The sequence below is a fragment of the Hippocampus comes genome, unplaced genomic scaffold (genome assembly GCF_001891065.2).
Source record: "Hippocampus comes isolate QL1 unplaced genomic scaffold, H_comes_QL1_v1.1 scaffold56, whole genome shotgun sequence".
In the NCBI taxonomy this organism is placed as follows: domain Eukaryota; kingdom Metazoa; phylum Chordata; class Actinopteri; order Syngnathiformes; family Syngnathidae; genus Hippocampus; species Hippocampus comes.
Genome location: NW_017842056.1, coordinates 636,321 through 647,712, shown reverse-complemented (window position 1 = coordinate 647,712; position 11,392 = coordinate 636,321). Strand labels below are relative to the sequence as shown.

At 46.6% G+C, this 11,392-nt stretch overlaps 1 protein-coding gene across 1 annotated transcript in view; it reads right to left on the bottom strand.

Moving 5' to 3' along the window:
* Window positions 1-682: 682 nt before the first annotated feature.
* Window positions 683-11,392, bottom strand: part of kcnc4 (potassium voltage-gated channel, Shaw-related subfamily, member 4) — a 15,900-nt gene continuing 5,190 nt past the window's right edge. The window contains exons 3-6 of the mRNA XM_019860592.1: window positions 11,260-11,375; window positions 5,041-5,965; window positions 3,829-4,005; window positions 683-1,109 (exon numbers count right to left, since the gene is read on the bottom strand). Of these exons, the coding sequence (XP_019716151.1) occupies window positions 1,036-1,109; window positions 3,829-4,005; window positions 5,041-5,965; window positions 11,260-11,375 (1,292 nt within the window). The 3' untranslated portion in view covers window positions 683-1,035. The remainder of the gene's footprint in view (window positions 1,110-3,828; window positions 4,006-5,040; window positions 5,966-11,259; window positions 11,376-11,392) is intronic.

Sequence of the window (11,392 nt, the reverse complement as noted above, 5' to 3'; positions counted from 1 at the left end):
CTTGAACCAGAAGATACGGCTGTGTTCAGAATTGACCAACTACTCAGTTTTTAACAAAAAGTAAAACTAGATTGTTTTCCAAAAAAGCCACACAGAACCAAATCTGAACCCTTTTGCTCCAATTTACATTTACAGAGGGTCTATTTCAACGTGTTTTCTTTGTATTATCCATCCCGAAGATGCCAAATTCTGATCCGATTCCCCCGCCCGCCCCCCGTTTGATGCCACCACCACTCATATCGCAATGGCGCCACGAAGCTGTCACATGAACTTGAAGCACGCGCTGCAAATCCAGCCTCGGCGTTGCCGTTTTTCTGCCGCGTGAGCGCACGTTTGGTCCTGACGCAACGGCCGTTGGTACGCTTGAATGTCGCGGGCAGACAATACTGCGCCATATTGTTCAACGAATGTCGATTTATTTTTTCTCTTGAGTCAAATCAAATGAAAGTGTACAAAGGGGATGCTGCGTCGTGCGTGACGAAGACAGTCGTCCCGAATCGCGAGCAACCTCGAACCCCGAAAGATAAAACGAGACTTTCATGGAAACCTACAAAGTAGTTCACAGTTACTGACACGTCGTACAAGAACGCCCACTGGCCAATCACAGCACAGCACTGAGCGGGGCGTCACGACATTGACTTCAGGGCGGTATTGCATTTGATTTATTGTTTGTTTTTTTTGTTGTTTTTTTTCAGTCATAGATAAAGGGATCGTAACTATTACGGAAAATAGCTGCATAGTTAAAAAAAAAAAAAAAACAAGATGACTATCAAGCAGAGGTAGGCAAACCTAAAAGTAGCATGTCATATTCAATGCAAATCTTGCTACATTCAAATCATGAGAATCGGAGAACACTCAATCATGCAGTACGTGCTTGACAACATGTGCTATTTACATATGTAAAAGATGCAACTCATATTCACCTTAGTGTGTATGGAAGGGGGAACAAAAGCCTGAAGAATTGAGTCTCGAATCCTTCAGGAAGGGGGCGCGGTGGGGGGGACAGGTTGAGTCCGTGCTTTATATTTTAATTCGTCAGCATCCGGTCAGTGAGCTCACATCCGGTTTCGTGTAGTTTGCAGGGGTTGCCATCTTATCTTTACAAGTCTCTGTTAGGACACAAAAAGAAATTTTTTGAGCAAGGCAGGGCACAAATGTCGGGTCAACGTAGCAAGAAATCATGAAAAGAAAAAAAATGCAAAGGTCAATTGATAATGGTTTTAAAAAAATGTCATCTGGCGACACGGTATGTCAAAATAACATTTGCCGTGATGCTAAAAAATGCGACGCTAACATACGGCAACTTGGCCAAGATCGCAACCTGCCCACAAAAAGTGCCATGACCGATTGTACTGTCATGCACTTTTTCCAACTTTTAGTTCACCCGACTTTGCCCCACCGTTGACTCAATTCAACCATAAATCGATGAACAAATACCGTATTTTCCGCACTAAGAGGCACACTGGATTTTGAGGCGCATCTTCAATGAATGGTCTATTTTTAAATCGTTTTCATAGATTGCACGCACTGGAATATAAGGCGCAATACAATGCATCCACTAGATGGAGCTACAGGTACGTCTTTGTCCTCTCCGTGCCTTCTCTTCTCCCGTTGGACTCGAGAGGCGTTCATGACCGCCTCCAAAAAAACGAAATGAACGATTACTTCAATAAAACTACGAAATTTGAAAATACAGTAATGCATCACAACAGAAAATCACAAAATAAATTATATAGCCCCCCCGACAGAATTTATTTTGGCATTTCCTTGAGCGTAGCTGCAACAGAACGATCAGATATCCGTAAATTGGAGGAGACTGGACTGTCTCAGAAAGTGTTTGTTATTTATTCCTTTGTTGTGTACTGTATTCACAAACGAGGAAATCACAAAATAAATTCTGTAGGGGGGGGCTGTAGAATTTATTTTGTGATTTCCTCGCTTGATTTTTCTGTTTCGATGCGTTATTTTCAATTTTCGTAGTTTCATTGAAGAAATCGTTAATTTACGTTTTTCCGAGGCGGTCATGAACGCCTCTCAAGTCGAACGGAAGAAGAGAGACGGACAAAGACGTACCTGTATTCGTTGAGACTGTGAAAACCATTCATAAAATGTGCGTTTAAAAAAAAAAAAACAACACCGCAGCTCTCCTTTTTTCAGAGCTGCAACAAAATCGTATTTAATTAAGAAAGCAGCGACACAGTTCACTGAACCAACAGCAAGTTAGAACATTGTAAGCATGTCTCCAGCGAGGAGCCATCTTGGGGTCGACGTATTACCGTAACGACCATACACAAGGCGCACCGGATTTTAAGGCGCGCTGTGAGCTTTTAAGAAAATAGAAGACTTTTCGGTGCGCCTTATAGTGCGGAAAATACAGTCGGCAAATCATATCAATTCAACCAAGTTGATGAAATGATTGGTGAATATGTCATTCTAATTCAAATCACAATCAACATCCTTGAGTATTACATCCGGTATTTATTTGCTATTTCATTGATGCAATTGACGCAAATGAGGATAAGGAAATGGCCGGTACAGCAACGGGCGAGTTGTTGTGCTCCGTTTGTAGCGCGTTACTCTCAACATTGACGAGAAGAGGAATCGTGGACGGCGCGCACATGGCTCGGAATTGAATTAGCCCCTCCTCCCTCTCTCCGAGATTGAGTTTTGAGAGGTGCTCTCGCTCTACTTTGGATAGCTTTTGCTGGTGAGCGCGTTATTTGACAAATCAGTGCCGCTCGCCGCAGGGCTTCAAGGGGCCATTGGCTTGTCAGAGGCTAAAAGGGGAAAGAAAGAAAGAACGAAAGTAAAGCAAAGCGGGGCCAAGCAGACTCACCGGAGCCAAACTAAGTGGCCCATTTGGGTGTTGTTGTTTTTTCTTGACATTCGCATGAGCTCGGTGAGGAAAATTATCTGGACAAAGTGCAGTTTTGCAAGGAAATGACTCGGAGGACGTCGAGCCGTCCGATTGGAGATGGGGGAAGTCTGGCTTGGTTCCCCAAAAAGCCCTTTTGGGGGAGGGGAAGCCTGGAAACCACTTCAGTGCCGATTTTTAGCAGCTTGCCAACACAATACAGCTAATGGCCGGCTTAAACTTAAACTTAAAATGTTGAAGCTTTATTTTCATGGTCTGTGCTGTGGCGTCAATGTCGCTGGATCCTGATTGTCATCGCGCAAGGTTCGCTGTTTGCCAGTTTTACAGAATGGCCTCCACGAAAGTGGACAGGCCACAGCGGAAGGAATGTCTTGAAGACGCGCTGGGCTGAGTCACAATTTGGCAGCAGAAAGTTGATCGAAACCTTCCGCAGGGCGGACGGCCGGTCGAACGCAAACTATTTCATTCATTAATACTGGAACAGCAGACACTCTGGACTATTTGACGATATGGTTGAAATCATTGTAGTGTGGCGGCACACGAATGATTGCGGGTAGGGAGGGCCACTTCACGACGCGAGTGTGCTTCTGCCATGTCGAGACGGCGGTGCACAAAGAATGCACTTAAAGGGAAAGAAAGTAGCTGCTTTGATTGGCCGTGATTGAAGTCAGGTGTGACCACCCCCATTGCGGCGCAGCCCTCCCTCTCGCCGGCGTGCGTGTGTCTAACCTGCCTCCGTTCCAACGCATCATCCCCCCGTGCAGGATTTAAATCGAGGCCTGTCTCTGGTAGTCTGTGTGCCTCTAATTTAGCATAATTTAGCATATGATATTTACGTGGCGCATGAGCCTCTCGTGGAACATTTTCGACCAGAAGTAATGCCAAATAATGACAATCTGATGTGAAATAACGTATTTCTCCCGGCATTTGTGCTGCGCGGTGCGGTAAGTCACCGTAGTGGACGCTGGGCTCTCCGGGCGTGAGCAGGAAGCAGGCGGCTTCGTTCTTGGTCCGATCTCTGGGCCGCGGGCACCGCAGGGACCATTTTTCACTGGGGGACAGAGGCTGCGTCAGGCTGCAGCCTTCCTCCTCGGAAAGGGCCACGTTTGCGTCGCCGTTATGTTTGGAGTCTGACAGCACCGCACACACACACAAAAAAATAAAATGAAAATACCGCCAGACAAATGGCAAGGCTTTGACCCGCTGCCCCCCCCGCAAGCGATGACTGCATCAGGCCCGCCTGAGAGCAAACCTCGTTCTGCAACAGACTCAGAACACAACTAACGCAGCATATCAGTGTCAGATTTCATGGTCTGTGAATCTGTTCGTGCTGAGTAATGATTCGACTTCAAATGGACATCTATCGCAACGCAATCGCAACGCAAGAGCAGAAGAAGATGTGTCAATTAATTCATTGATAGGGAGGCCCGGTGGGCCTGTGTTTAGCGCGTCGACCTCACAGCGCAGAGGTCGTGGCTTCGATCCCGGCTGTGTGGAGTTTGCATGTTCGCCCCGTGCCTGCGTGGAGTTTCTCCGGGTATTCTGGTTTCCTCCCACATTCTAAAAAACAGGCATGGCAGGTTCATGGAACATCGCGGTGTGAGTGCGAGCGCGAATGGTTGTTGGTCTACGTGTGCCCTGTGATTGGCTGGTAACCAGCTCAGGGTGTTCGCCGCCGACTGCCCGGACGGAGACAGCTGGAAGAGGCTCCGGCACGCCCGCGACACCTCTGCGGAATAGAAAATGGAGGAATGGCAATACTTTGGTACGCCTTGGCAAACAGGAGGTAGTTGACTTCCCCAAGGACTTGATTTTCTCTCAGGTCAATCGCTCTTGTGTTGAGCTGTTCTGCTCGAGGGGTTTGGAACCCATTCTCGATGTTCGGTGGCGATGGTGAAAGCAGCCCATCTTCATAACTTTGCATTTGCAGCCGACTTCTTCTCTGCGTAATTGCACGCAAACAAAAACCAGCGAGACACGCAGTGCTCGGTGATATTTTGTGTCCGGTCTGAACCTCGCATGATGACGATAAATCGATCAAATAGACAAAAGGCACAATTAAAATAAGCTATTTGACAAACAACGCTTCACGAATGGTCCCAAAAAAATAAAGAAATAAAAAAAACGTTATCTGCAGACCTCATCACCGAGAGCGGCGGTCTGACCTGCTCGGCCGTCGTCGGCCGCCAGCGGGCACGTGTCGCTCTGAGTGCTTTCCCTGCACGAGTTGCTGTCCGACTTCCCGAGCGACGGCGAGTCGGGATGCGCCTCGGGATTGGGGTTGTGCTTATTCTTCTTCTTGGGCAGCTTCTGCTTGGCCATGGCCAGCGAGTAGTACATCCCAAAGTTGTTGACGATGACCGGTACGGGCATGGCGATGGTCAGCACCCCGGCCAGGGCGCACAAGGCGCCCACCATCATGCCCAGCCACGTTTGCGGGTACATGTCGCCGTAGCCCAGCGTGGTCATGGTGACCACGGCCCACCAGAAGCTGATGGGGATGTTCTTGAAGTGCGTGTGGTGGGCGCCGGTGGGGTCGTGCGGGCTGGCCCCGATCCGCTCGGCGTAGTAAATCATGGTGGCGAAGATGAGAACTCCCAGAGCCAGGAAGATGATGAGCAGCAGGAACTCGTTGACGCTCGCCCGCAGCGTGTGGCCCAGCACGCGCAGGCCCACGAAGTGGCGGGTCAGCTTGAAGATCCGAAGGATGCGCACGAAGCGCACCACCCGCAGGAAACCCAGCACGTCGTTGGCCGCCTTGGACGACAGGCCGCTCAGCCCCATCTCCAAATAGAAGGGCAGGATGGCCACGAAGTCGATGATGTTCAGCGAGTTCTTGATGAACAGCAGCTTGTCCGGGCAGCACGCGATCCGCACCAGGAACTCAAAAGTGAACCACAGCACGCAAACGCCCTCCACCAAGGTCAGGACGGGCTTGGTCACCATCTCCAAGCGCTGCTCGCTTCGGGTCACGTTGCCCACCAGCACCAGCTCCGTACGGTTCTGGAGCTCGTTGAAGGCCTCGTGGGTCTCCAGGCAGAAGGTGGTGATGGACACCAGGATGAAGAAGAGGGACGCCAGCGCCACCCCCTGGTGAGAAAACATCGCACGACAGTTCTTCAGCGCTGCCTCGCAAAAACCTTTTCAGAATGTTTGTCAACAAAAAGGTGCCAGGGACGCATCAAAAGGGCGCGCTACGCAGGCAGCTATTCTCAAAGTGCAGCACAAATACAATGATAGGCATGTCTGCCTCCCTCTAGTGGTTGGTCGAAGAATAACTGAATTAAAGTTTTTTTTTCCCCATTATTTCTGTTACATATGTACAGTTCAGTTGAGTTGAATGTTTGATATTTTTCATGTTATTGATGTATTTATTTTCAGTTGTTTGTTTTCAAACTTTTTTTTTCTTTTTAGAATTGTTTGTTTTCAAACTTTTTTTTTTTTTTTTTAGAATTGTTTGTTTTCAAACTTTTTGGAGAGGTCAAATTTTCACGTGCAATCCATTTTGATTTAATCGTTATTTAAGAAAATGTTCCTCTGCATTTCCGCGCAGCTATTGGTCCATACGAACGAAGCAATTGGAACCCCCTGTGGAGACTGACGTGTCGGGCTGGACAATTAATTGAATGCAAATTGACAGTGCAGTGTAGCAGAAAGCAAATTTCAAATCGCAAAGGCCGAAATTTTGGAGAAAAAAAAATTGCTCCATTTCGGCCGCTCGCTAGGCTTTATTTTTTATAATGTAAGTATACTTTATTGATCTATACGGTGTCCACATGCTGTAAGCGCAGCACCTGTATTGTCTGTATTCTTAAATCATTGTTTTTACATGAAAAAAATAATCACATATTAAATTGCAAGGAAAAAAAAAATCCACATTTTCAAAATTGTTCAGCCCTTCTGCAACAATGTGTCTGGCTTCATGAATCTCCCTGATGGAACCCCCGACTACTACTACTTTTTTTATGGGGGGGGGAGCTTCATGATCCTTCTTGCCCGTGAACCCCGAGGGGGTCTAGAAATGCCCCCCGGCCACGTTAAGTGATTGACTCCCGCTTGGGTTGCATCACTCACATAAAATGTAAATTAGAGAGCGGATTCTGTTTTCCTTGGAAACGACGGCAGCATCTTTTGAACTGACACCTCCGCACATTCCAACCGCAGCAGAAGAGAAGAAGGCTACAAGTGTCCATTCATTCATTTCCTGCCTTTTCTCAATCAGTCTGCCTTGGCTTCGTGTCATCCAAGGGTTTGCTTCCTCTCTTGGCGGCCAAAGAGCGAGCGTCCCCAACAATGTTGAGCGTGTCACATCATGCGAAGCATCAGAAACAACAAGTGAGTCACACGGTTGCTTTTTTCAATGAACGACATGGCAGCCAGTCAAGGGACTGAATGAACACGTTTGCTTTAACGTCGTAAGCAGCCTGTCGTCAGTGTTTACTAAAAGCCTCAACTAATTGTATCTCCCTCACTAAATAAATACTCCCACAGCTGGATAAATATGTCTGCCGTGTGTGTGTGTGTGTGTGTGTGTGTGTGTGTGTGTGTGTGTGTGTGTGTGTGTGTGTGTGTGTGTGTGTGTGTGTGTGTGTGCGTGCGCGCATGTCCTATGAATGTGTTTACACATCGTGCAGTAAGTCATCTCCCTTTTAGGATGAAACTCACCACCGCTTTCGGGTCAAGTTCGGCAGTGTGTGCGTTATAATGCACGGATTCATTGTGTTCCTCGAGGTACCGTTTGAGTGCGCGAGCAAAGAGTAGCCAGACATTAAAAAAAAAAAAAAAAAATTAAAAAAAGGTTACCAATCAGTTTTGTTTTTTTTTTTTGTTTTTTTTTTTGTACACACCTAACGTTTGGCCAAAAAGAATGACTTTTCCAGCGATTTAGGGAGCGATTAGCATTGAACTCCCTTAATTATTTCAACGGCAACTCCTTTTTAAATTGGTCAGTGTGGTGCCAAAAATGAATTTGAATTTAGGCCCATTCCAAAATGATAAGTTCATGTTTGAAACAATTTTTTTGATCATGCTCCAATATTTTAAACTCATCATGAATATGTTAAAGCCCAGGTTTTAATGATTTATTTGTTTGTTCTTTGTTTGTTTTTTATGGGATTATTTGTCGGATAGTCTGATCTCATTTTCGGTCGAGCTAAAAGTGTTTTACTGTCGGACTTTTATTTTTGTCACTTGGCGGTAAAAGTCCACATTTTCGTTTTTGCGCTTCCGAAGTCTGTTCCTCTAAATCAAGATGATTAAGAGTGAAGAAAGTCTTCTCTGATCAATCCCATTCCAAATGAACATTCCCAGTCTTTCTTTGAAGGAAGAGCGCTTGTCTCACATGAACTGTTGACAAATTCAGCAAGCTGGAGTCATCTGTGTCACCTCCAGTAAAAGTTATTTTCGACTAAAAAAATGAGAAGCTTTCTGGGTGTTATGAACGCATTCAGCCATACAGGCCGATGAAAACAACCTTCAGTCTGACAAAGTCAAAGAAGCTAGCAATTCGGTGAGCTAGCAACTTGGTGAGCTCGCAACTCGGTGAGCTAGCAACTAAGTGAGCTAGCAACTCGGTGAGCTAGCAACTCGGTGAGCTAGCAACTAAGTGAGCTAGCAACTCGGTGAGCTAGCAACTAGGTGAGCTAGCAACTAAGTGAGCTAGCAACTCGGTGAGCTAGCAACTAGGTGAGCTAGAAACTAGGTGAGCTAGCAACTCGTGAGCTAGCAACTAAGTGAGCTAGCAAGTCGGTGAGCTAGAAACTAGGTGAGCTCGCAACTCGGTGAGCTAGCAACTATGCGTTTGCATCCAAGAATAATGACACCAACGTGAGCATGCGTGCTCTCGAACACCCACTTTGTTGCAGCTGGCAAAAATCACTCGAAAGGAGGTGGCCTACTCCAGCGGAGGGCCGCCTCCCCTCGCTCTTTATCTTCAATTATAAGCAATCAGCAAAGCAAAATATGTCACACAAATGTGAAAGAGATTCACTCGGCCATGGAATCAGAAGGCCTGTTACCTGTGTCTGAAAACATGATATTGAAGACTCTGCTATTTCTGCTACCAATTGCGCAATCTGAAGCGAGGCTGGCTGCTTGCTAGCGCCCCTTTCCGTCTCACCCTTATATGTCCCCTGACCGCATGTCTCCTGTGAGTGCATGTGTGTACGTGCGAGCAAATGAGAGAGTGATCACACTTCACCGGTGGAAACTTTAAACATGTTGAAGAGATTTATTAGGATGACCACTGCAAAGCGTTGTTACCGCCACCACACACACACACACACACACACACACACACACACACACACACACTCAGAGCTCTTTCCATTTGTCCGCCGGGCCCGTGGATCTGATGCAGACGTGCTTTCTGATGCACTTTGCTGCGGTCGAATAGCAGATGCAGAGCCAGGCCAAATGTGAATTGTCATCTTATTTAACGGTCTGTGTACCCACCAACCTAACACATTTACATCATATTTAATGGTCCGCGCACCTCTCACGTTCCTTATTCACAACACTGCACCTCTTGAGCACGCGGAAGAACTATTTGGCAGCTCGCCTGAGAAGCTAGCATAGCAATCTACTCATGCACTCAGTGCTCCTCCTCGTCAAACATCCAAAGCACACCGCACGAGTCACAACAAAATGCACTCATGCTAAGTTCACTTCTCGCTAGCTGATTTCAAAGATTCAGTTTTTAATTCGCGCCCTTTAACGCGACATCTCTTGCGTAAATGGAATCAAACGTTCTTATTTGTGCAGCAATGAGCTGAAAGGAAATGCCTGAAATGTGAACAAGTTCAAGGTTGCTGACGGAGAAAAAGTCCACTAAAAGCTCGCTGAGCTTTTCTGCCATTAGCGTGTACATTAAATGCTACTTACGCGTGAAGGCATTCGCCAAGAAAGTGCTACAAGGACTTGGGACATTTCTCTGCACTCTGAAAATGGTTCGCTTTTTCGCTGATCCCGCTGATAAAATGATGACAGCTGTAGCTCAGCTCAAGCGAGCGGTCAAGGATTTGCATTTTGTTTTTCAGCCTTTTAAAACATTCCCCTGTGTGTTTGTGACATGATTTTGTCAATACCACCAAAATAAAGAATACAAATATATACGGTCAAACCTCGGTTTTCGAACGTCTCGGTTCTCAAACAATTCGGTTTTCGACCAAAAATTTCGAGTTTTTTTATGCGTCGGATGACGAACAAATTTCGGTTCTCGAACGAACTGAGCGCACTTGAATGCGCCATTTGACTCCTCTCGCCTTCGTTACACGAGGAAGTGACGCTTCCTCGTGTTGCTTTCCATTGTAAGCAGACGTGTTCAGTAAACATTTTTATTTTAAAAACAGCGTGGTTTCGGTTTTCGAACAATTTCGGTTTTCAAACAGCCTTCTGGAACGGATTATGGACGAAAACCGAGGTTTGACTGTATATTTTTTTTTTTCTGTCCATCCATTTTCAAATGTGCTTATCATCATTTGGGTCACGGGCGAGCGATCTAGCTATCTTGCTAGCTAGCTAGCTAGCTATCCATCTGTCTCTCTAATTTTAAAAACATAAAAATGATCACAAGTAGACATTCTCTTCCAATATTATTCCTGTTCTGGTGTTTGTGCTTCAGCTGCAACTTGTGTGCGCCTGTGAGGGTAGGGAGGGCGGGATGAATCTTTCACTGACTTGTGCGTTAGGTTAGAGTTCGTATACGTTCTCGGGTATTTACAAGCGTGACCGCGTTCGATTGCATTGATATAATACAGGCCAAGTGCGAAAAAGCGAGCATTTTTTCCCATAATGCCACGGGGGATTGATTTGCGCATGCGCAAGTTCCATGTTAGCTGGGATTTTACTTCCTACAGTTTGACACTTTTGGACAATGAGAGCGCGAATGGTCATTCGTCGGTGTGTGCGCTGCCATTGGCTGGCAAGCAGTTGAGGGTGTCCCCCGCCTCCTGCCCGGAGACAGCTGGGAGGGGCTACGGCACGCCCGCGGCCCTCGTGAGGAGAAGCGGATTACAAAACGGATGATGGGTGGATCATCGCACATACCTCGGGTCAAATTGACCATGAGCCATTATTGCCGTTCTCGTGAATCAAAATCTATCTGTTGTTTGAGCAACATGATATGTATTATACTGTATTTGTATTCATGAGATTATATACGATCTCATGACTTCTTCTTTTGAGAGTGAATATTAAAATCAATTCATTTAAAATCGGGAGGGGGAGGGTGCAATTATAAAACAGCTTGAAAAGTGTTTTCCTCGCCAAAATACCGGGATTATAATCGAGTTTGAAATGGTCATTCTCAACCTTGGGGATATTATTGTTGGGGGGGAACCCCCCCTCACTGTTGTTCAGCAACATGTGTCTCTGCCCAAACTCACCCTGGCCGCTTTGGAGGAGTAGGGGTCGTCAAAGAGGGCCCAGATCTTGGGCTGCCAAACTTCGCAGCAGCCCCTGGACCTACCCGGACACTCCTCGATGCCGAAGCGCCGCGGCGCTTCGCCGCCGTCCGCG